The 27,116-nt window shown below is 43.9% G+C and overlaps 1 protein-coding gene across 1 annotated transcript; it reads left to right on the forward strand.

Annotated features, from left to right (window-relative positions):
• On the forward strand, positions 1-27,116 carry LOC127653915 (alpha-1-syntrophin-like). The gene is made up of 8 exons (XM_052140769.1): positions 1-373; positions 7,424-7,609; positions 17,147-17,330; positions 20,440-20,629; positions 20,854-20,975; positions 22,678-22,874; positions 24,860-25,047; positions 26,084-27,116. The coding sequence occupies exons 1-8, from the start codon at positions 88-90 to the stop codon at positions 26,174-26,176; spliced, it is 1,446 nt and encodes a 481-aa protein (XP_051996729.1). The 5' UTR covers positions 1-87; the 3' UTR covers positions 26,177-27,116.

The raw sequence follows: 27,116 nt of genomic DNA on the forward strand, positions 1-27,116 counted from the left end.
TTGGGTTGTGTTGGAGGGGGATAGTGAATTTAGTGTCTGTTTTCAGGACTGCAGCAGCTCCGCTGGTATTTCAGGAATGTGTTGATCATGGCGGCCGCTGGGAAGCCCGTGAAGAGCGGACTGCTAGAGCTCCGCGTTACCGTCGATCACTGGATCCGTGTGCTCGCGATCCTCAGCGAAGACTCGTTCACCGTGAGCCCCGGAGAATGCGCCGATGAGTCCGTCAAGCCCTCGTCTCCCGCGGTCGGCGGGGCGGTTAACGGGGACCCGGCCAATCTCAGCGCCTCCCCGGTGCCGGACACCATCACGAACGTCAAGCGGACGGTCCGGGTCACCAAACAAGAAGTCGGAGGGCTCGGCATTAGCATTAAAGGTATGATAACTTTATTTTCATCCTAACTTTTGAAGTACACTTTTTGGTTTTGTTTCCTAAAGTGTCCAAATTTACTTTGAAACAGGACAGGCGAACATTAAAGCAGTCCAAACGCGAGATTAAAAAAAGTACAAGTCCAAAAACATGGTCGTTAGGCAGGGGCGTAGAAAACGCGGGAAACGTTTCCCCCTCACTTTCAATAAAACGAAAGTTCGTTCCCGCACTTTTTCCTCAGGGCAAATGTGTTTACTTTGTGTTTTTCATACAGCAAATGTATAAATGTATAAATGCAAAAGTTAAAATTCAACATATTTATTAAATATGTATGTTCGTCTTGTGCTTATCGTTCTGTCCCCCAAATGACTGCTATGCCCATGGGGTACTACGGGACTAAAGGCTCCTTTTTGATTTTATTTTCTCCCAAAACACTAAACAACAACAAAATCTACCGCAGTACTTTCCAATAATTTTCAATGTTGTTTAAGCTCATTATATATATATATTTTAAAGGCACTATCACACCTGGAGTCGTGAGTTTGAGTGACTCCAGTCAGGTCTCCTTAGCAACCAAATTGGCCTGGTTGCTAGGGAGGGTAGAGTCACATGGGGTAACCTCCTCGTGGTCGCTATAACGTGGTTCTCGCTCTCGGTGGGGCGTGTGGTGGGTTGTGCGTGGATGCCGCGGAGAATAGCGTGAAGCCTCCACACGCGCTATGTCTCAGCGGTAACGCGCTCAACAAGTCACGTGATAAGATGCGCGGATTGGCGGTCTCAGACGCGGAGGCAACTGAGATTCGACCTCCGCCACCCGGATTGAGGCGAGTCACTATACGCCACCACGAGGACTTGGAGCGCGTTGGGAATTGGACGTTACAAATTGGGGAGAAAAGGGGAGAAACGAAATACAATAATATGCCAAAACGTGTTTGAATTTAACAGGAAATGGTTGAATTGCTCTGAAGGGGTTATTTTGAGTAAACGTCATCTTAATTTGTTACTTAAAAAAGCATGTCGATGTCTCAGAATGATTTGCATTATTGACTAATTGTGCCCTATAACTATTACACGAAATCACTTTATACCCCCTATGGGTCTTTTGCCCCAAGTGAGGTTTAATCGAAACAACCTTCCATTCTTATTTCTTTTCAAACCAATTATGTTGCTCCATCAATAAAAAAACACATTTTGTGACCAGAATAAAAAGCTACATTTCCTTAAGGGGTGCCTTTAGCCCAATTGTACCCCACCATGGTTTTTGGAGTATGGTCATTCAATATTCCAAAAAGAAACCTTCCAAAAAATACCACGATAGCACCGTGTTTTTTGGACATGCACCGTTTTACCGTGGTACCGCCACTGTATTATGTGGGGTATTTGTTTTTGTTCAAAGACCCGTTGGATATTAAAACATACAGTTTGACAATCATGTATTATTTTGATAATGAATTGCTTTGCAGAATAATGTGATTTTAAATAATTCGAAACTCTCTTAAAGTTGTGTTGGGAGATTTACTGGTGGTTAGTGAATCATGCAATATGTGTGTTCTGGGGAGAGGGCATTTATGCACCCCAATGCCAACAGCTGACCAGAGAATTACCCATCATGCTCAGCCTGTCAGTGGCTTAAGATGTAAGCTATGGAACGAGACCAGAGGACAGTATGGTGCTGTTTATTTTAGGGATTGCAAGAGAGGGTCGACCTTGCCTGAAGTCCGATGTGCAGTTGTATGTCTATATTTACTGTGCTAAGAGTCTCTGGACTGTAGCTCTTTCACTTGTAGACAAAAGCCCTAAAACTTTGCAACCACTCACCTTTTCATCACCAATCTGCCATAGCATATTTACATTAGGGCTTATATATTTCATATCGCCATACTTATTCTCAAGATACTTTAAATCCATGTATATCTATAATATCTCTATTTTTTATTGTTTGTATTCATATCACGTTAATGTTGAATAATGTTGAAGCATTTTGTCTAAATTAGGGAGGCACTGATCCGATCCCTGGAACGATATTGGCTCCGATGCTCACATTTTAAACCGGATCGGGTATCAATCCGACGAGTCCGATCCAAATCCGATACTTTGTGATGAGAGTCATGGTCGTTACATTCAAGCTCCAAAAATGGCATAAAAAACAATTAAAGCATTTATTTAAAGTCTCATGTAGCCATACGCTAGCTTTGTGAATAACAAAAGGCTGCGTTTAATAAATAAATATATAATATGCATGCACAGTGTGATTTAGTTAATGTGCGGTGCTCTGTTGTGACGCACACACATAGCATAGTTTCCGTTTTTAACTGTCAGAGCGGCACGCAAAATGTGAGCTCTCCACACAAACTACATCTCGGATCATTCGATTGAATGAACGTTACATTTATATAGCACTTTTCAGACTCTACACTTAAAGTGCTTTATACAGTGAACAGGGGACTCTCCTCAACATCCACCAGTGTGCCGAATCCACCTGGATGATGCCACGACAGTCATAGTGCGCCAGTACGCTCACCACACTTTACACTGCGTCTCATTCACCCATTCACACACACATGGCAGCCGAGCTGCTATGTAAGGTGCTAGCCTTCCCCAAGGACACTTCGGCATGTTGTGTGGGCCGGGATTTAAACCACCAACTCTGCGATTAGTGGCCGACCCACTCTACCAACTGAGCCACAGCCGCCCTTGATAGAGAGCCTATTAGTGGATGGGGATTATTAGGAGGCCATGATTGATAAGCACCAATGGGGGGGAATTGGCCAGGACACTAGGGTTACACCCCTACTCTTTTACGAGAAGTGCCCTGGGATTTTTAATGACCGCAGAGAGTCAGGACCTCGGTTTAACGTCTCATCCGAAGTCCGAAGTATAGTGTCCCCATCACTATACTGAGGCATTAGGACCCACACAGACTGCAAGGTGAGCACCCCCTGCTGGACTCCCTAATACCGTTTCCAGCAGCAACCTTAGTTATCCCAAGAAGAGTATTAAACTACTGTGAACTAGCCTACACACAGACACATAAAAGTCACCATGTTTCTGGAGTGTTCCATCAAAATGACTGAATTACTGTTCAGTATACTATACTGAACAGAGAGAGAGAGAAAAGCAAAACACTTACTCGACGGTTCTCCGATACGCCAAAGCTTGGTCCTTGGCCACTCCTCCACCCTCTAATGGACGACAGCCGGGCCTCCCACTCCAGGCGGTCGGCCAGGAGCCCCTCCCCGCTCGCGGTTGGTGGTCTCAGACCCTGCTGCATTTCAGTGGCTGGTAGGGGACTCCTCCGCCCCTGGCAGCGGCCCTGACCACTCCAGGCGGTCGGTTAAGAGCCCCCCCCTCTCCCCTCGCGGTCGGCGGCCTTACCTGCCACGGCTGCTCCGTTGGGGTGGATGGTAGTGTCGAGAACTCTACTACGGCACATCCCTCCTCCATTCCGGGTTTCGGCACCAGTGTAAAGGAATTAAAAGAGAAAGGAGGAGGCGAGAAACGGCTTGACAATATAAATAATAGTTTAATATAAAACTGAACCAAAAAGACAAACACACACACAGGTGTTTGACGGCTGTCCGTAAATCTCTGTCTGTCCCACTGCCGTCTTCGCTCAGCCTTTATCCCTCTCAAGAGCTAATTAGCCTGATTAGGGGCCGGGTGTGCAGAATCACGACCCTGCCCTCCGCCCTGCCACAGTATTGTATCATAAAGTGGTTATCGATTCCCAGCCCTCATTTACATTGTCATTGGTTAACCAGTTGGATCCACTGCAACATTTAACAAGCCTAGTTTAATCCACATATTGGCATCAGTTATTGATTACAGAGATTTACTGATATTAGGTAAGTCAAGCTATACAATTATTATTGCTTATATTTAGGGTTAGGGATTTTAACAAACCCGTTAACTTACTGTATTAAATTTAAAAGTCATGCTAAAGACATCTTATTTTAGCATTAGCATGTTTGTGCAGGACATTCTGGCAGGGATTAATAACGTGCTTTAGCGAAGAGCCAAGAGGTTGCCAACAGTATCTGTCAGAAGCAGACCACCCACCTGCATACACATATCATGTGTTCCTTTACAGGTCAAAAGGTCAATGGCATCTAGGGTGAAGCCACAGAAAAGAGCTAATTAATAATTAAGCAAGACCACTTCTTGTACAAACAGACAGTCTGAAGCTTCTCTGTTATATGGTTTTTAGGGCCCAAATGTTACTGTAGCTAAACAACGTGATACCAGATTTATTCAGCATATTTACATTTATCCAAAGCGACTTACAGTGACAACAAGTGACTTGCAATACTTACTCTTATTACAGGGACAGTCCCCCCAGAGCAACCTGGAGTTAAGTGCCTTGCTCAAGGGCCCAACAGTGGCATCTTGGTGGTGCTGGGGCTTGAACCCCCGACCTTCTGGTCAGTAACCCTGAGCCTCAACCACTGAGCCACCACTGCCCCATAAAACAGCATAAAAACGTGGGGATAAAAAGTACATTGGAACAGTGGAATGGATGGCTGTGGCTCAGGTGGTAAAGCGGGTCGGCTGCCAATCGCAGCGTTGGCGGTTTGATTCCCGGCCCACGTGACTCCACATGACACTGAAGTTGCTCCCAATGGCCTGCTAGTGCCTTGCATGGCAGCTCTACCATCATTGGTGCTATAAGTGCAGACCATTTACCACAACAGTAGAAGTTTTCTCCTCCCTTTTACAATTAGCTATATTTTATTATTTGCAATTAGTTTAGATTTTCTCCCTGTGCTATGCAACCTTATTAAAACAGATCTGCGACACATTTTTAGGTTTGAGAACCACCATTCTACAGTGATACAAAACTCCAACCTCGATCTATGTATAAAGGTTTCATGGGAAATTCTCAAGGTGGTCATTTCAACTACCCTTGAATTTCTAAATGTTAGTCTAAAGCAATAGAGCCCTTGAGAGCAGAAATACTAGCTTCCAAATTTCCATTTAGATGCCCCTCCAAGTGAACATTATAAACTGCATTGTCATTCACTAAAGAAGATATGTGTTGGACTGCACTATTTAGAGCACTCTCTAACTCAAGGATGAAGCTGATGAAATTTTGATTGGTATTTCAGCGTTACCCATAAATCAAATCATAGACAGCACATTATGTGGACAGCATATGAGTAGTCACGTTTTAGAGTTGCTTTGATGTTCTGTGTTAACTTATAGTAAAATATAAATTACTTACTAGTTATTTTACCATGTATATCTGTTTTAATTGCGATTTTGTGTAAATAATGAATGAAATAGTGTCCCATCTGTGTTTGAACATGACTATAGCATGGCATTTTTTCCAAGGAAGCAAAGAGGGCAAAAATTGCTTCACTACACTTGCTGCATTTTTAGAGGATTTGTTGACTATTTGGGCAAGTTCCTATTAATAAACATGTAGACTTGTTATTTGTAATGGCATTAACCAAATTACAAAAGTAGTAACAGGTACAGATGTGTTTAGAATGTCTATACATTAAGTTTTTTAAAGACTACAGAGTGTAGTTAAAGATTATGCATTACCAAGAGAATAGATTTTTTTAAGAAATGGTATTTCATACATGTATAGCTGCCAGCAGCAATTACAGGGCCAAGCACACCAACGGTGTGAAAGTTACAAATAAATGTATTTGGATTCTTGGAAAAGCAGCTTAAAAGCTATACAAGTAGAATTACTAAAAATAGAAATGCTTATTGATATAATTTTGACAAGATATTGTTGCAATGACACGTATAAAGACTGCACAGTTCAAGTTTTTTTTTTTTCAAACAGAAGTGCAACTTTGAGCTGTTGGTGGCGCTAGAGAGTTTGAGTTAGAGACCCCAATTTTCACACCAGAAATGTTTAGGATGTCTCTAATCAGCTTGCCAAACTTGACAACTTTTTACCATATTGGGATGCCGTAGACTCCTAGCCAGATGAAGAATAATAAGAACACTAACATAAACAATATGTGCCTATGCATATTCGGAGCTTGTCCCTAAATATTACATAAATGCATTGTCATGACAACTCACAGAAAGTTTTATCATGTTCATGTGGGTATGTTATATTGATAGAATATTTGTCTCGGCAGACAAATGGAAATGTGGAAATGCTGCTGCTGCATGTTTTGACAACATGCTGCATCAAGCATGTAAGGCATGGGCCTGGGCATGCTTGTCCGAGTGGCTTAAACAGCCTAGCCTAGCCATGTGTGGATTTATTTAAAATATTGACCTAAGATAGTAATGTGTGCCAGTGCCTGATTTGGCTACGGCTTACCTTGTTAGAGACACGCTTCTATGTGTTATGGCCTAAGGCGGACATTACTGTGCAAGATGTATAAGAAAAGTCCCCAGCAACCAACTGAGCAAATAACACTTTCAGAGAAAACTCTTGCAGCATGCTTACTTGCAAACTGAGCAAATGTAAATGTTAATCAAAGAGAGAGTATGCAAGTTGATTGGCTACCCGATTAAATGTCAGAAGACCTATCAGCTTACACCATGTGAGCTGATTGGTTAATAGATAATGTATGTATTGGCAATACATAGCGCATAGGCTGCTTTCATTCAAATGAAATTATCTGTATTTAGGAAGGAAACTTCTTTTCCAAGAAATTGTCCTCTTATTATCTAACCAAAATATTCCTTTTTGTCAGTTGCAAGATCAGAACAAGCTATCAGTGTTGTGAATAAATATGTAAACCTTTGTACCTTGTTTGTTCATATTTTTGTACTTTGTTTGTTCAGTTCCACTTACGCAAGTTCTACCCATTTTAAAATAAAAACAGTTCTGTTTTGGAACATGATAGCTGGTTTCTAGAAGATTCAAGCTGGTTGACCAGCTATCATGCTCTTGACCACCATAAGCTGGTAAGACCAGACGGTAGTTGGTTTGTTGCTGGTCCAAGATGGTCCAGGATGGCTAATGACCATCTTGGACGAGCTACTGTAGAAACCAAAGCCTAAACTGGATTTTCCAGTTTGATCATTTCCTTCCATTTTGACTGTTTAATTGAGCACATTTATGCATGTAACGTTTTACAGGTGGGAAGGAGAATAAGATGCCCATCCTCATCTCAAAGATCTTTAAAGGACTTGCAGCTGACCAGACGGAAGCTCTTTACGTGGGCGATGCAATTTTGTCAGTCAACGGATGCGACCTAAGAGAGGCTACGCATGATGAGGCCGTTCAAGCATTGAAGAAAACGGGCAAAGAGGTCATTCTGGAAGGTAAGAATAAACGGGTACCAATCATCATCAGCTACAGATGTTTAGTTTGGCTATGTTTATCTGATTGTGCTTAAATCAGGAAGGGAAACTGGGCTCGTCAAGTGTTTTAATGGGGTCTTTACGTTATCAAGTTATAAAAACATCAACCGTGTATAGCTCATAAATTATTTAAACTACATAGGGCTAAGATGGTCTATCGTAGCCAGACCTTTGACTAAGGCAGATGTCTGGGGTTAATCGCAGCTTAAATTGGCAAAGAACCGCCCACTTAGGCAGGAACAAACATCTAAAGCGACCAATCTCAGATGGGTTTGTCATTACGTGGTGTATAGGAGCGAGGTTATCGGAAACGTCTCATCCCAAAATAAAAGACAGGCATGGGAAAATAAATAGTTTATATAATGGGGTGGCTGTGGCTCAGGTGCTAGAGTGGGTTGGCTGCCAATTGCAGGGTTGGCGGTTCGATTCCCGGCCCACACGACTCCACATGCCGAAGTGACCTTGGGCAAGACACTGAACCCCAAGTTGCTCCCAATGGCAGGCTAGCACCTTGCATGGGAGCTCTACCATCATTGGTGTGTGAATGGGTGAATGGGTGATTGGGACACAGTGTAAAGCACTTTGGTAACCTCTAAGGTTAAAAAAGCGCTTTATAAGTGCAGACCGTTTGAGTCTCGATTGCACGGGAAACACACGGGAAAATGGCGGAAAATTTGTGGAGTGTAAATACAGCACAGAAAACCTCATCACAGAGTATTTCACAGACATAACTAAGCAAACAAAGCAGAAGATGAAGCTCTGCTCATGGATATCCACTTTACTTTCTGATACATGCCTGTGGTGCGGGGCCTGTCGGAATATCGCGCGCCCGGTCCCCAATCGGCCTGATGAGGCGCGCGAGGGATAAAGGCGGCCGGTGACGATGGTTCGAGAGAGAGAGAATTACGGGCATGTCCGTCATGTGTGTGCTTGTTTATGCCGGTGGGTTTACCAGCTGACATTCGCGACACGCCGCACACCACCTGCGGACGTCGCCGCCAATGCCCGGCCAATAGAAGCGGGCTATTAGACGGAGCAGTGTCTTCCTTTCCCCTAGGTGACCGGCCATAGGATTATAGTGAGCCGCCTGGAAAATAATTTCCCTGCGGTTCCGTGGAATCAACAATTGCGTCACCACCTCCTTTGTTTGAGCGTCTTGCGTCACTCTGTGTAACCGATCTTTGTTAACCGCAAAATACGGGTATGAAATGGCGATGCCCGGCCGGAGTTGTTGACCATCGATTACTCTCACTTGGTCAAAAGCGTGCTTAAGGGTTTCATCCCGCGACTGCTCCAAGGGGAAGTTCCGCTCCAGGAATTCCCTGAGAGGAGAGGCGATAGCCTTGCCCCTTCCCTCTCGCGCATCTCTAAATCAGTTGATGTCACTGACTTGGTAAACTTGGGCAAGAGATTATTTAGTCCTCAAAAGCTCATTGGATCAACATGGAACCTTGTGAACTCGAATTGTGCTTCAAACTAGGCTCTTGGAAATCCTGTAGAAGTCAGCCAATCAGATTTGGTCTGACTGGACTGAGAAAGCATTTCCAATTTTGTGTGCTATAAGCATGAGACGGTTAATAAACAGAGCGAGGGTGTGCCGTCTGAGGCTGAGGGCTAAGATAACCTTTTTAAACTTTTTAGAGGTTTTGTCAAGCTAATATTTGCTTTTCTGTTTGTAATATTGTTCATGCATCCAGCATGCTACAGTATTTCACTCATTGTAGTACAGTATGCCGTATTCAAATGGACAACCGCAGGACATCACTAACTGTGCAAAACTAAAATTGAGTTAAAGTGGTATCAGTGAATGCTAATTACATTAATGCATCTCTTTTAAGAGGCTTAGATGGAGTCCATAATGGAGGGAAGGCTGTATACGTTTTTATGAGGCAATGCGTGTGTGTGTGTGTGTGTGTGTGTGTGTGTGTGTGTGTGTGTGTGTGTGTGTGTGTGTGAGATATCACAAGGCCATATCAGCATTTTAGCATCTCTTGGAAGACTATTAAGAAGCACTGATGCATGAAGAATGCAAGCAAGGCTGCATGTAATTCTGCTCTCAAGTCCTTGCCTGAGTAGCTCATTGGTAAAGACGCTGGCTACCAACCCTGGAGTTCGCTAGTTAGAATCCCAGGGCGTGCTGAGTGACTCCAGTCGGGTCTCCTTAGCAACCAAATTGGCCCGGTTGCTAGGGAGGGTAGAGTCACATGGGGTAACCTCCTCGTGGTTGCTATAATGTGGTTCTCACTCTTGGTGGGGCACGTGGTGAGTTGAGCGTGGATGCCGCGGTGGATGGCATGGAGCCTCCACGTGTGCTATGTCTCCGTGGCAACGCGCTCAACAAGTCATGTGATGAGATGCGTGGGTTAACGGTCTCAGATGCACGCGGAGGCAGCTGGGATTCGTCCTCTGCCACCCGGATTGAGGCGAGTCACTACGCCACCACGAGGTCTTAGAGCGCGATGGGAATTGGGCATCCCAAATTGGGAGAAAAAGGAAAAAAAATACATTGTTGCATCAATGTTGCTTCTCATGTCAATTTTTGATGTTTTAAGGATGTTTTACTGGAAAAACTAAATAAAACTACTGATTAAGAAAATATTTTTTACATTGTTTTTTTTTTGTTTGTTTTTATTATTTGTGTTTCCACGAATACGCTGATAACTACCAAAAATTTAGCTTATTTAGCATGTAATCGCGCTCCTTGATGGACTATGTCGGTTTGTCTTGCAAGAGTGTCGCCACACTCACCTTCTATATACGTAGAATTGCACCATCAACATTCACAATTACGAGTTAATAATTAAATAATAATTAGCTTCAGTATTGATTTCTGAATTGCCATCCCCTAACATGGAAAATGTGCACTTCCAAAGAGGTTTCTTGGAAATCCAAAAGGTGCTTTGCTGTGGCGTTTGTGCTTTCATTTTCATTTTTCATCAAATTCCGACATGACTTGCGGGCGTCAAAACTGTAGACATCCCTCATATTCCTTTCTCGTTTATCTCCCTGCAAAATAATCATACATCTGTGAAGGCATAAGAGAGTGATGGAGAGACAGATAGTCAATGCGAGAGAGCTAGAAGAGGGTTATCCAAGAACAGGAAGGTTTGGAAGCATGAAAATTCCTGTTATCCACTGCAGATTTTCCCACTGCGCTTGGGTGGGAGTGTCTAGATTTGTTCAGGGCCTCTTCACATGCTACACAGACACACACACACACACACACACACACACACACAATGCTAGATGATTAGCGCCACCAACACGCTGGATTGAGCAGCTTTAACGACTCTGGTAAAATGAAAAAAGCTGGTCAGTCATTTTTCATCAGTCTGAAGTTTAGTGTGTAAAAAAAAAAAAATAGCATCTACAGCTCAGCAGTGCAAATACAGTAGATGGACATAAAATAATGCATGATGGTAAGACGAGGATTATTAATCATTCATACCCTTTTCTGATCAATGTAAATGGAACCACCTGATCGTTCACAATGAGCCGATCAGCATCTTCGTCCTATAGTGAGAGCTATTTTCTCTTCACAGCGTTCAACCAAAGTTACGTAACATTTAATGTTGATTTATTCTGTAAAACCATGACGCCATGTTTGATGTTTTTAATGTATGACAGTTGTAGTTCTGAGGCAAACTGTGAACTCCGTCGAGCAAGGAATTGTGGGCAATATTTGAAAATTGAGCAGAAAAAGTAGACCATTCGGTCAACTTTGGGACAGTCATTTCCTCATACTATTATTTAGGAAATCCTCATTTTAATCTCGGAAACTGTTTTGGGTAGATAGGGTCTGGATTGGGATGCTGGAGTTGACTCTTATCCATCCATCCATCATCCCTGCATCCATCCATCCATCCTTCCATCTAACAATCCATCCATCCATCCATCATCCCTCCATCCTTCCGTCTAACAATCCATCCATCCATCCATCATCCCTCCATCCATCATTCCGTCCAAAAATCCATCCATCCAACCATCATCCATCCATCATCCCTCCATCCATCCATCCTTCCATCTAACAATCCAACCATCCCTCCATCCTTCATCCCTCCATCCATCCATCCTTCTGTCCAACATCCATCCATCCATCCATCCATCCTTCCGTCTAACAATCCAACCATCCATCCATCAACCATCCATCCATCATCCCTCCATCCATCCATCCATCCTTCCGTCCAAAAATCCATCCATCCAACCACCCATCATCCATCATTCCTCCATCCATCCATCCATTCTTCCATCTAACAATCCAACCATCCATCCATCCATCCATTCATCCATCCATCTGTCCAACCAGCCATCCATCCATCCATCCATCCTTCCGTCTAACAATCCAACTGTCCATCCATCCAACCATCTATCCATCCTTCCATCTATCCATCGTTCCATCCATCCATCTATCCTTCTGTCCATATATCCATCCAACCATCCATCATCTATCCTTCCGTCCAACTATTCTTCATCCATCCATCTATCCTTCAGTCCATCCATCCTTCCTTCCATCCATCCTTCCAACCATCCATCCATCTATCCTTCCGTCCAACCATCCATCCATCATGTATCCTTCCGTCCAACTATCCTTCCAACCATCCGTCCATCCATCCATCCAACCATCTATCATCCTTCCATCCATCTATCCTTCCGTCATACCATCCATCCAACTATCCATCCATTCATCCAACTATCCATCCATCCAATTAAACTCCATCCTCACTCTCTCTAAAACACCCCCACTGAAATCACCTCACAACTTCCTTTTAAACACTACAGTGAATTAAATAAATTCCAAATACCAACACCATGTCCAAACCAGGCGTGACCCAACATGTTTCCAGTGTCAACACATTTTTCTGTCATCACTGAAAGCAAAAATGCTGCTCAATGTGGAAAAAACGCAGCCAAGTGGAGCGTTATTGTGTCATTAGGACATGCGAACAATGCCACTGTTAAACATAAAGCAGTCAAGATGAAATCAAATTGGATTATAGGTTTCACTAATTCAGCTACTCCAAACATATTCATCATAAAGGACAACCAAATTCATAAAAGGTTTGTCCAGCTCTCAGTTTCCTGAGACACAAACTGAATCGTTCTTGATATATGTGGCCAAATTGAGGTTTTGCACTTTACTAAATTAAAATCATAATCTCTTACAGCTAGATTTATAGCTTCCAGTCAAAAGGAGAAAATGTGCCATATTTCTGCCAAAATGTTTCTCTCTGGCCAGAGTCTTATATGTCTCTATTCTTGAACACTATCTGAGGTATTGAGTGATCTGACTTTTATTAAACACTTTAAACATGGACTCGCACACATTCTAACACTTTATTGGGTCTTCATTTTGCACACACATGGAAATACGGTAAATCGGCCCATTGGAGACGGTAAATGTTCGAATTTGGGGAGGTGGCTACTGGTTAAATACGATTTTTTTTTAACACTTTGTTATTTTAATTGCTTTTTTATTTTGTTTAATGTGCAATTTGAATTTAGGAGTATCAACAAACATTGTTTTAATAAATATAATATCATTTTTAAAGTTATAAATGTACATTTTTCGAACTGTTGTGCCGCCATGACATGAGAAAACTCACCATAAAAGCGGACAGCTTCTAGTAATGTCTGCAACAGCGCCCCTTGTGGCAACTTTGAGAATGCAACACGCAGTTATGTTGTGTTATGAACTGCTGACACATTTTGCGACACAACAATGCATGAAAATGAGCTCGCATAAATAGAAGTGCCTGGATGCATGTACTAGCTTTTTTCGACTTTAACCATGGACATGTTCCACTAACGTTTGACAACCAGAACGTGTTTTTTTTGGGGCTCAGTGCACATTCGTTTGGGCTGGTTGTTATGGGCATATGTGTGTTTTTTCAGGAACATATTTGTGTAGGCGCCAAGCGACATTCCGGGCACAACATGCTTTCGGACTCACCGAGTAGCCAATCAGGCAGATTCCGGATGCTCCCACGGTAACCAGAGTGCAGGGAGCTCTGCTCTAGGGAATTGTTGTTTTTGACGTGGCTACAGGGACTTGTGTTTGCCCAGTGAGGCTGCAAGAACAAGTACATACTTCCATGTCGCCCGGGCCCCAGCACCTGGAAACCGCCGGGTAGATGGGTCAAAGTCACCAACGAGAAGAATTTGTATCTTGCAGGATGCTTGCTTTCTATTGAATGGGCAGCGGAGACAGATTTATACATTAAAGAGGCCCCTTTTACTGTGTTTGTGTTTCGGACTAAAGCACAGATCATGCTTATTTCACTGTGGAGTTGGGTCAGGCTTTGGACAAGATTTTGCATTTGGTTTGGTTGAAACTAGATCATTCAGAGATGAGTTGTATTTTCCACCTCTTACTCATCAGAATAAAACCATGACCTTCTACTGTCCACACTGCAGCGAGCAAACACACACAGTTTCTCCCAGTAAACTTGCGATTTTCTGCATCCACACTTTGTTCGTGAGAACGTATTAGACCTCCAGGTAGGGTTGCCATCTGTCCTATTAAATACGGGCTCATCCTGTATTTAAATATGCAATGATGCATCACGTATCAAATCAGTACGGGACGTGATTTGTCCTGTAAGCTGTTCAGATGCCGTCACAGCGAAACGTTCCAGGCCGTTAATTTAACTTTGCTATAAGTTGGGCATTTTTCATACGGTGGGTAAGGGGTCGTCTAAAAAAAAGTCCAATGTGACTGGGCGGAGGGCGAGGCCGGGTCGGGATGATACACACCCGGTCCCTTATTAGGCTAATTAAGCCTCCAAGAGGGATAATGTCTGACCGAAAACTGTTCGCAAGAATAATGTCGTCTGTGAGAATGTTGCACATTATCTCAGTATATCTCGGGAGGTGCTGTGAGTTTAATTCGCTTTATTTCCACGCAGTTAGCTTGCATTGTGAATGCAACTCTGCGGGTTCAGTAATACATATCTTTATATTAAATATACAAAGACGAACATGAATAAATCATAAAGTAATACATGACATGTTCACCATGATCCTAAAATTGAGTTTCTTTTCTTGAGGCAGTATTAACTGGATTACCAAAAACGCAACCTAAACAGAATTACGATAAGAATTCGTGAACACAAGGGAATTTATTAGGCTTATTAATTATGATCATTATTGTCTTTACATTTATAATTCTCGTTAGTTCTTAATCTGTAAGCTATTAGTCATTTTCCACCAGTTGTCGTTGATGGATGCTTGCGTGATGGCAAATGGTGGAGATGTTTGGATTTGGGGAGGTGGTTAAATACGATTTTTTGATCACTTCGTTATTTTAGCGCTTTTTTTAGTTTAGTTTAAAGTGCAACTTATTTCAATAAATGAATGACATTTTTAAAGCTAAAGCAAAAAAGTTCACTGACCCTCGGCAGGGGGGTTGATGATGTAATCGGATATCGCAATATTTTGCAATGCAATTATCGCTAATATATTTTTTACATAATTTACAAATAATGGGAGCCCTACTCCCTTTATGCATATCACACGGTTGGTGTAGTGCATATACTCAACCACTCTCCACTGGCTGCCGTTCCTCGCACATACAAACCACATACCACATAACACACACACACACACACACACACACACACACACACACACACACACACACACACACACACAAAACAAATCCAATATTGGCAGGCATGCATGCAATGGAAGCACTGCTTTATTCACACATTGTTTTTACAATATTATGGAAACTAGGATGGAAACGTGAACACGACCTCCATTGGTCTGCTGAACTATGACAACACAATCTATGAGCTAAAACATTATCCTCTAAGTAATGCACATCGCATAGCAATTTTATTCCAAGCCATTTAGTAGCAGGTCCCGAAGGGGTTTTGTGACAACAAAATCCTTTCCTCTATAAATATCTCCAAATCCTCTAATCTATACAAACGTCTGATGAAGAAGTCTATTTTTGATGTGATTAATGTTTGGTGGGAGATGAGAGCCCAATGAAGATAAGAATTATGAGATGTATTTAACCCTTATGTAGCTTTGGGGTCAAAAATGAACCCATTTGAACTTTGCTTCCTTAAAAAAAACATGGTTTCCTTAATCTCAGTGGCATGAGATTTGGTGACTTTTCCTACATTTGATATTTACACACACACACACACAGCACACACACACACACAGAAATGAAGGGGTGATATTATAACATATCCACAATGCGTAACATACACAGACATACATACACACACACACACACACACAGAAATGAAGGGGTGATATAACATATCCACAATGCGTAACATACACAGACATACACACACACACACACACACACAGAAATGAAGGGGTGATATAACATATCCACAATGCGTAACGCACACGCACACACAAACACAGACACATACACAGGCACACACACACATACATGGATGTCATTAATTGACATGGATGTCAGTATCTTTTCGGGTATTTCTGCAGTATGCAGTATAGTATGCAGAATGCAGTATGTAGTATAGTATGCAGACTGCAGTATGTAGTATAGTATGCAGTATGTAGTATGCAGTACTGCAGTATGTAGTATAGTATGCAGTATGTAGTATAGCATGCAGTATGCAGTATGTTCTATAGTATGCAGTATGTTGTATATTATGCAGTATGTAGTATAGTATGCAGTATGTAGTATAGTATGCAGTATAGTATGCAGTATGGTATATAGTATGCAGTATGTAGTACAGTATGCAGTACAGTATGCAGTATGTAGTGCAGTATGCAGTATGTAGTGCAGTATGCAGTACAGTATGCAGTGCAGTATGTAGTATAGTATGCAGTATGCAGTATGTAGTGCAGTATGCAGTATGTAGTGCAGTATGCAGTACAGTATGCAGTATGTAGTGCAGTATGTAGTATAGTATGCAGTATGTAGTATAGTATGCAGTATGTAGTGTAGTATGCAGTATGTAGTGTAGTATGCAGTATGTAGTTTAGTATGCAGTATGTAGTGTAGTATGTAGTATAGTATGCAGTATGTAGTATAGTATGCAGTATGCAGTGCAGTATGCAGTACAGTATGCAGTATGTAGTATAGTATGCAGTATGTAGTGCAGTATGTAGTGCAGTATGCAGTATGTAGTATAGTATGCAGTATGCAGTGCAGTATGTAGTGTAGTATGCAGTATGTAGTGTAGTATGCAGTATGCAGTACAGTATGCAGTATGCAGTGCAGTATGTAGTGTAGTATGCAGTATGTAGTGTAGTATGCAGTATGTAGTATAGTATGCAGTATGTAGTGCAGTATGCAGTACAGTATGCAGTATGCAGTACAGTATGCAGTATGTAGTATAGTATGCAGTATAGTATGCAGTATAGTATGTAGTATGCAGTATGCAGTGAGCAGAACGTTAGTATTCCATTTCAAACACAGCCAGTGAGGAACTCTATCTGTGTTTCACCATGACAGAAAATCTTTAAAAATAACACTAAGGATTGTCTCTCTTTGTCTCTCCATAGTAAAGTACATTAAGGAGATGTCAGCATTTTTTAAGGGCGGGCCAACAACAGGACCCCCTGTGCTTGATTCCCCCCCAACGACCCCACAGAAGCAGGCAGACCCTGCTCTTAAAGAGACCAGGACCCTTCTGCTCCGAATGTGTCATGTTACGTGCAAGCAGTGTCCCCCTGATACAGAGGACAGGTACACGCATACACTCACATACAATACATGACAATAGGGATTGCACTCACTGTATATTTAAACGGTACTGCACTAGGCCACAATTGCTAGTGTGATATCGCATCTTATCACGTGGCTTGTTGAGCGCGTTGCCACAGAGATGTAGCACGTGTGGAGGCTCACGCCCCCCACTGAGAACGAACCACATTATAGCGACCACAAGGAGGTTACCACATGTGACACTACCCTCCCTAGCAACTGGGACAATGTGGTTGCTAAGGAGACCTGGCTGGAGTCACTCAGCACACCCTGGATTCGAAATAGCGAACTAGCGAATTCCAGGGATGGTAAGCAGCGTCTTTACCACTGAGCTACCCAGGCCGGCCCGGGCGACACGGAAGCATTCGACATTTAACAGCTGATGGAAGTGATGTTTCATACACATGTGATGTTGCCACTAGCTTTAGCGTGTTAGCCAGCCTCAGTTCAATACTTAAATCTCAAGCAATGTACATATTCACATACGTAGCGTGGGGTGATGGTCAAGCATTCTACTCGCATATCTAAGACGCTGTCTTCACTGAAGTTTCACTTGTTGCTACATTCTCCATTATTTACAATTGTTTTGTCAGACCAGCAACGCAGCCAGGTAACTCCGCCCTTTACGCTAAGTACGGCAAGCCGCGAGCACTAGGTGCATGAAGTGTCCATCTTTCCACTCTCTGTTTTAACGGTTGGAGAAGTGCAATTCACGCTAGCGCCATCTTTGATTTTTAATAGGAATGACAATGAGGCTGAGGGATAGACTTACAGACTCCTCAATGGGCTGCAGTTTAAAGTGTAAGTGCAGTTTGGATCGTTCCGTGAACAAATCATTGATCAATTATTTGTCCGAGAACATTCAGTATACAAAGATCTCCAGACAACACGAGTTGTGGAAAATCAGATGTGATCTCAAAGCTTTTTACAGCTTTATACCGTTCGTGCCATTGAAGAGACCGTTTATCCGTCACAGCCTCGTTTACATTCCTATTCAAAATCAAAGATGGCGCTAGCGTGAATAAGGTCTATTGCTGCATGATTGTTCACATACACACCAAAAATGTTTATGCACGTGAACTGTTATTTACTTTAACATATTAACCCTTGTGCGTCAAAAACTGCCACAAACATATTATATATTTATTTTACATTTTTTAACCAACATCAGTCCTGATCAATAACTACTAAATATTCATTCATTTTCAGAATTTTAACCCTTTAAATGCCAGTTTGTTTACATAATGCCACTGTTTTTTTTTTACACACACACACACACACACACACACACACACACAGGCCTGGCGTGCTCTATTATACAGCAATCAGAAAATAGGACGAAAGAATGTATTTGCTCCATAGGCTAAACATGAGAAAAATGGCGCCATCTGGTGGAAAATAGTTTTTTAACTATTCATACGTTTTTTAACTATACTATAACATACAATGCGGGAAAAAAACTGTGCCTCGCATTGCTCGCGCGAGTTTGACCACTGGATTCAATTTGTGTTTATACTCGCGTTCGCGCAAGTGACGCAAACCCGCGAGTATTTCCCCTTCTCTTCCGGAAACGTCTTCTACGACAACTTATCTTTCCACCATCAACCATGGCCGATGTCACAACAATTGCTGCTCTGTGTCCGTTTTGGAAGTCGCAGATACGTTGACGTTGTGCCGTACAATTCTGGGTGCCCGCACACCGCTACAACCATTTTCTCACCCATTTTTCCTGATTTCTTCTTTCACTACGTCAGTACGTCAGTGACATCCGGACAATGTCAATGCTGATAGGCTTTCGCGACAACGCGTCATGCAGATATTACACTCGAGTTTAAAAATGTCAACTCGTGCGATCACGTGTATGAAGCGATTTTGCGTTTCGCTTCGCGCCATTTGCTTCATTCGTGCCACCCACCGTGAATTCGCATCTTTTCACGTCTTTGCATTGACTTTGTATGTAAACGCGCCGCGCGAAACGCTCTATTCGCATTGTATGTGAATGCACCAAGTGCTCTATAATACAGCAATCAGAAAATAGGACGAAAGCTTGTATTTGCTCCATAGGCTAAACATGAGAAAAATGGCGCCATCTGGTGGAAAATAGTTTTTTAAATATTCATACGTTTTTTAACTATACTATAACATACAATGCGGGAAAAAAACTGCGCCTCGCATTGCTCGCGCGAGTTTGACCACTGGATTCAATTTGTGTTTATACTCGCGTTCGCGCAAGTGACGCGAACCCGCGAGTATTTCCCCTTCTCTTCCGGAAACGTCTTCTACGACAACTTATCTTTCCACCATCAACCATGGCCGATGTCACAACAATTGCTGCTCTGTGTCCGTTTTGGAAGTCGCAGATACGTTGACGTTGTGCCGTACAATTCTGGGTGCCCGCACACCGCTACAACCATTTTCTCACCCATTTTTCCTGATTTCTTCTTTCACTACGTCAGTACGTCTGTGACATCCGGACAATGTCAATGCTGATAGGCTTTCGCGACAACGCGTCATGCAGATATTACACTCGAGTTTAAAAATGTCAACTCGTGCGATCACGTGTATGAAGCGATTTTGCGTTTCGCTTCGCGCCATTTGCTTCATTCGTGCCACCCACCGTGAATTCGCAACTTTTCACGTCTTTGCATTGACTTTGTATGTAAACGCGCCGCGTGAAACGCTCTATTCGCATTGTATGTGAATGCACCAAGTGCTCTATAATACAGCAATCAGAAAATAGGACGAAAGCTTGTATTTGCTCCATAGGCTAAACATGAGAAAAATGGCGCCATCTGGTGGAAAAAGTATAATATCATAGAATTCATGATTTTATGCTTTAAAGGCACCGGGATCAAATATTGCAGTTTTAATGGGTTTCGATGGGGACATTTTTGTCCTGAGTGTAACTATTTTGTGTAAACAGTGTATTATAGATGTATTAGAGGAACTATCAAATATCAAATTCCCCCCAAAATACACAACTTTTGCCAAATGTGTGCCATTGGCATTAACACAAAAAGGTCGCACAACGGTTAAGAATATCCCAGCATTGTAAAGTCTAATCAAACTCTCTCTCTCGCTTTCTCTCTAGGTATTTTGAGGTTGTATCGTCAGACAGAAAGAAGTCTGTGTTTTTGAGGGCTAAAGATCACGCCACGGCTCAGTCCTGGTATAACGCCATACAGATCGCAAGTACAGCGTTACTGCCCAGCGCGATAGCCGAGCTAAAAGCCATGCACCCCGGCAACGACGTCAAACACATCGGCTGGATCATCGAACAGGTGACGGAAATACAAAGTACAGAGAAAGTGGAAAAAACATTGAAATTGACCCCATGCATGTTAATATCCTGTTTAAAATCATTCTGACCACTATTTCATGTTCAAGATGTTTATGAGTGTGTGTGTGTGTGTGTGTGTGTGTGTGTGTGTGTGTGTGTGTGTGTGTGTGTGTGTGTGTGTGTGTGTGTGTGTGTGTGTGTGTGTGTGTGTGTGTGTGTTGTCAGGGATCAGAGCGGCCGATACTGGCGGTATTGACGGACCGGGATCTGCTGCTGTACAGCTCTCTACCAGGCAGCAAAGACACACTCAGCAATCCGGATAAGAGCTATCCGTTAATTACCACTAGGTACACAAGCACCCCATTTTTCATTTGTCCACATGATTAGCCAAACTGTAGGCTGTTTAGGGTAACCAAGTTCATATGTCAGCTATATAAGAAGAATTATAGGAGTAGTAAATGCACACATGTGACTAATGAACAGCATTAGTTGAAGTTTTGTTTATTCTAATATGTATTGGTTGTCTTTTAGCATATTTACCTTTAAACGGTGGTTCTCAACTGGTTTTGCTTGAGGACCCAGATTTGACTTTGGACATCAAGCGGCAACCCAACACGGTATCAAAATTGTTATCATACAAAAATGTCCTTTAATATTGTCAAGCAGGTTCTCGCCTCCACCTTTCCATTGAACTGCTTTACATTGGTGCCAAAACCTGGGGAGGATGCCCGTCGCGGAGTCCTCGACACTGCCGTCCACCCAGGGGAGCGCCGCTGCCATCCGCCGGGGCACGGAGTAGCCCGACCGCCTGGACCCACACCCGTGAGGCGAGTGTGGACTGGACTCCCCGACCGCCTGGAGCGATGGAGCCACTGCCAGGGACGGAGGAGTGCCCTGCCATCCCACGGCGGATGGCATCGGCGCTCCCCTGGATGGACGGCAGTGTCGAGGACTCCGCGACGGGCATCCCTCCTCCCTCCCGGGTTTCGGCACCAAACATAAACGCACAGAGCAGCTGCCTGTAATTCTCTCTCTCTCTCGAACCGTCGTCCCAGCCGCCTTCATCTCTCGCGCACCCCCATCAGGCTGATTGGGGACCGGGCGTCTGTTGTTCCAACTCGTTTCAATCCCTTCGCAATTTAACATCACCAAGGCCTTTAGATGAAGACTGACTAATTATAATGTTGATCTGATTCAATTTCAAGACCTGGAATTGGCTGTTGCCAGTAGGTGGCGCTATGACTATAACTGAATATTGGCATGTAGATGTGTTCAGGCCAGGACTCTTATCAAACATGTGAAGATTGGGGCAGATTGGACATTGTATGTATGAGTTACAACTACTTCCTGTTTCATGGCGAAGACCCCCGTGGACTTGAACTTTGTCAGGCTGTCACGGCCACGCCGTGTAGTGAAAACTCAAAAGCTTTGCAACGTAGCATCGCCAAGGCCTTTAGATTAGATGGACCAAATATGAAGTAGATCTGATGAAATCTCTAGGAGGAGTTCGTTAAAGTACGAGGCCTGGAAATGGCGAAAAGTGAGCAAAATTTGAAGAGAAAAATCAAAATGGCGGACTTTCTGTTGAGTTTAGGGCATGGGTCCAAGAGACATTTTTGTAGGTATTGGCATGTTACACACGTGTACCAATTGTCGTACATGTAGGTGAAACGTAGAGCAAAGTGCACATCATTGGAAGTTTGTAGGTGGATATAGGAAGCTTATTCTCCTTTATGAAAGTTGATAAGCCTATTTATTTTACTATAATAACTATGCATTATAATGTTAGCTTCATTTAATTATTTGCATTTGACATTGTTTATCCTGCTGTCTGCAACCCTATTAGAGCGTTGAACCCACCAGCTGAGATCCGCTGCCATAAAATCATTGTAAGCGCACTTCCTTTTGTATCTTTATATTTCAGTACGCTTCAAACATGGCTCATCTAAACAGACTTCAGAGCCAGTTTTGAGTTGTTTTATTGTAAGCAGATTTTAAATGAGTTTAATAGTAAGCGTGTGCATGTTTCTCTCTCCTCTATTCCATCAGGTTGGTTCACTCTGGACCTGGTAAGAGTTCATCGCTGCACGATTCAGAGTTGACGTTTGGCCTGCGTTTGGGCACTAAACAGGGAGTGGAGACTCATCTGTTCAGAGTGGACATGGCTAAAGACCTGTCTACCTGGACACACTTACTTGTGGAGGGCTGCCACTGCGCCGCAGAGCTTATACAGGAGGTCACTACAGGTACACACGTTATTTGGAGTGGTGGAGGTGTAGTGGGCAAGCAGAAGGTTGCAGGTTTGAATGCCACAGCCACCAGCATTGTGTCCTTGAGCAAGGCACTTAACTCCAGGTTGCTCCGGGGGGATTGTCCCTGTAATACGTGTACTGTAATGGTGCGTTCACATACAATGCAGAAAAACTATTCGCCTCGCATTGCTCGTGCGAGTTTAAGGGTACCTCACGTACCCCCATTGTCACCTCACGTAGCCCCAGGGGTACACGTACCCCCATTGTCACCTCACGTACCCCCATTGTCACCTCACATACCCCCATTGTCACCTCACGTACCCCCATTGTCACCTCACATACCCCCATTGTCACCTCCGTGCCCCCAGGGGTAGGCGTACCCCCATTGTCACCTCACATACCCCCATTGTCACCTCCACGTGCCCCCAGGGGTACAAGTAACCCCATTGTCACCTCCGTGCCCCCATTGTCACCTCCACGTACCCCCAGGGTACCACGTACCCCATTGTCACCTCCACGTGCCCCCATTGTCACCTCACGTACCCCCAGGGGTAGACGTACCCCCATTGTCACCTCACATACCCCCATTGTCACCTCACGTACCCCCAGGGGTACAAGTAACCCCATTGTCACCTCACATACCCCCATTGTCACCTCACGTACCCCCAGGGGTACACGTACCCCCATTGTCACCTCACGTACCCCCATTGTCACCTCATGTACCCCTAGGGGTACACGTGCCCCATTGTCACCTCACGTACCCCCAGGGGTACACGTACCCCCATTGTCACCTCACGTACCCCCATTGTCACCTCATGTACCCCTAGGGGTACATGTACCCCCATTGTCACCTCACGTACCCCCAGGGGTACACTTACCCCCATTGTCACCTCACGTAGCCCCAGGGGTACACGTACCCCCATTGTCACCTCACGTACCCCCATTGTCACCTCACATACCCCCATTGTCACATCCACGTGCCCCCCAGGGGTACCGCGTGCCCCATTGTCACCTCACGTACCCCCATTGTCACCTCATGTACCCCTAGGGGTACACGTACCCCCATTGTCACCTCGCATTGCCCCCAGGGGTACACGTGCCCCATTGTCACCTCATGTACCCCTAGGGGTACCACGTACCCCATTGTCACCTCACGTGCCCCCATTGTCACCTCCACGTGCCCCCATTGTCACCTCATGTACCCCCATTGTCACCTCACATACCCCCATTGTCACCTCACGTACCCTCCATGGGTACATGTACCCCCATTGTCACCTCCGCATGCCCCCAGGGGTACCGCATCCCCATTGTCACCTCATGTACCCCTAGGGGTACCGCATTCCCCATTGTCACCTCACGTGCACGCCATTGTCACCTCACGTACCCCCATTGTCACCTCACGTACCCCCATTGTCACCTCATGTACCCCCATTGTCACCTCACATACCCCCATTGTCACCTCACGTACCCTCCATGGGTACACGTACCCCCATTTTCACCTCACGTACCCCCAGGGGTACAAGTACCCCCATTGTCACCTCACGTACAATAAAAAAATGGCTGTAATTTTAACAAGATATTATTTTCATATTGTAAAGGTTGTAGAATTAGATTAGAGATATGCTGATTTACTTCAAGTGAGATTTTCCCAGGATGTGGAATTATACATTGATAGTGGAAAATAATATTAATATATAATATTTTTAAGGCAGTTTTTAGCGCAGACATTTTGTCCTCTAAGGACAGAGTAACTTTTTAAGGACTGGAGTTAATGTACGCTATGTTTCACATCGCCCTGTTTTGGTTAAATGATGTGCTGCAGTACTCTAAAAATACAGATCTTTGGTCAGTTTTACTTTGCACCTTTATACAGACACTTAACACCAATGCTATCATTAGAGTTCGTCAGGAATGCCAAAATGGGTCGTTTTCAGAAATAAATGAAAAAGTGCCATTCTCTCCTTTTCTATGTTTTGTAGCATGCAGCTGGAATGGGAAGTCATGTCTGTTGAGCGTGCACATTGACAAAGGTTTCTCGCTCTTCACCGAAGAGGGCGGCATGAGAAAAAACATTCTCCTCCAGCAACCGTTTGAGCATCTGCGCATGTCTTCAGACGACGGCGTCCGTATGATGTTCCTTGACTTTGGAGGCCTAGAGGCCGAGATTGTGAGATTTTCATCCTTCTTCTTTAAACTTCCTCACATTACACTCACCATTTGTTCACACCTTAAGATAATCATTGTGCTGGTCTGAGATTTCTGGGGTGTTTATCGTGTGAGACACATCTGAGAAGCAGAACCCTGATAGCACACGCCTGTGACATGCACAGGACAGGGTCGGCCATTTAAAGAAAACCGCCATTAACCGAAGGAGCTCTCCGAATCAGCCAAAGCCAGTTTGGAAATTATACTGGGATCTGGGTATCTCGGCGAGTACTGACGCTGATTACCAACCATGGAGTCGCGAGTTCGAATTCAGGGCGTGCTGAGTGACTCCAGCCAGGTCTCCTAAGCAACCAAATTGGCCTGGTTGCTAAGGAGGGTAGAATCACATGGGGTAGCATCCTCCTTTCGCCCTCGTCTCTGCTGAGGCCTGTGGGATGCCCAATTCCCACTACTTAGTAGGTCCTCGTGGTGGTGCAGTTACTCGCCTCAATCCAGGTGGCGGATGACGAGTCTCAGTTGCGTCCGCTTCAGAGACCGTCAATCCGCGCATCTTATCACGTGACTCGTTGTGCATGATACCGCGGAGACTCACAGCATGTGGAGGCTCATGCTACTCTCCACGATCCACACACAACTCACCACACGCCTCATTGAGAGCGAGAACCACTAATTACCACCATGAGGAGGTTACCCCATGCGACTCTACCCTACCTAGCAACCGGGCCAATTTGGTTGCTAAGGAGACTCACAGCATGTGGAGGCTCATGCTACTCTCCACGATCCACACACAACTCACCACACGCCCCATTGAGAGTGAAAACCACTAATTACCACCATGAGGAGGTTACCCCATGTGACTCTACCCTCCCTAGCAACCGGGCCAATTTGGTTGCTTAGGAGACCTGACTGGAGTCACTCAGCACGCCTGGATTCAAACTCGCGACTCCAGGGGTGATAATCAGCGCCAATACTCGCCAAGATACCCAGGCCTCCGTGGACTTGTTTAATATCTCATTCTGTTTTCTTCTCGTTTTCAGCAACTTGATCTTCACTCATGCCCGAAGACCATCGTCTTCATCATTCACTCTTTCCTATCGGCCAAAGTCAAGCGGCTAGGCCTGTTGGCATGACAACCAGCACTCGGAGACCCTGCCTCAACAGGTCCGACACCAAGATGACAGGAGTGAACGGTTCAGTGGACCACTGAACATCAAGCCAAACTTTCCCCCATAGACTGCCACGGGTCAGAGTTCAACCACTGAATGCCAAAACAAGCTAGCAAAAAAACCCAGAAACAACCTAAAGCCATTCAAGGAAACGTTTATCTCTGTTGTTCTCATAGTTCTGGCCTTTGATTGTTTGTTTGTTTGTATTCCACCTTTGCATACAACTTTTTGAATGTTTAAAATGTTCCTCACCTAATCATGCATTAACTTCGGTCCAAAACTTAGTGAGCTGCGTTGCTGCATACTGTCTACATAGGCAGCTGCCTTCTAAGCTGTTACATTTCGAACATTCTTTTGGAACTTGGAACTCGTCTTCGCATCGAGAGCATGCCTGCAATGCCTTAAAATGCTGCCTAGATAGGAAGCACACTAAGTGTTGGAACAGAGCTATAATTTACTATGCTGTTGTTGATATTATTCCTGTTGTTTGATTCTGTGAAAACAACAGCTGCTTTTTAACGAGAAGGGCTTTAATGTTCGGCAGCTGAGAGCGATTGTGGAAATTAAGAATCACTAACACAAACATTCACCATAGAACAAGTATTAATGATAAGTAGTATTAAAAGCCCTCCATGATCTTAATGGGTCTGTCTAATTCGACTTTAATATAACTTTTAAAGACATGTTGTCATTTAGAATTTTATGCATTAATCTATACATCTCTGAAAATATGCTGGGGTGTAGATTTGGGGGTGTGTGTGTAAGGGTAACCCCAAAAGTCAAAACAAGCATGTACAACCCCCATTGTTTATACCATGATCAATGGAAACCTGTAAATGCTTCACCCCCAAATGGGTAACACCCCCCAACCCCACCCAATCCCCCAAAAGTATGGAACATGTAA

Source organism: Xyrauchen texanus, chromosome 13 (genome assembly GCF_025860055.1).
Source record: "Xyrauchen texanus isolate HMW12.3.18 chromosome 13, RBS_HiC_50CHRs, whole genome shotgun sequence".
Lineage (NCBI taxonomy): Eukaryota > Metazoa > Chordata > Actinopteri > Cypriniformes > Catostomidae > Xyrauchen > Xyrauchen texanus.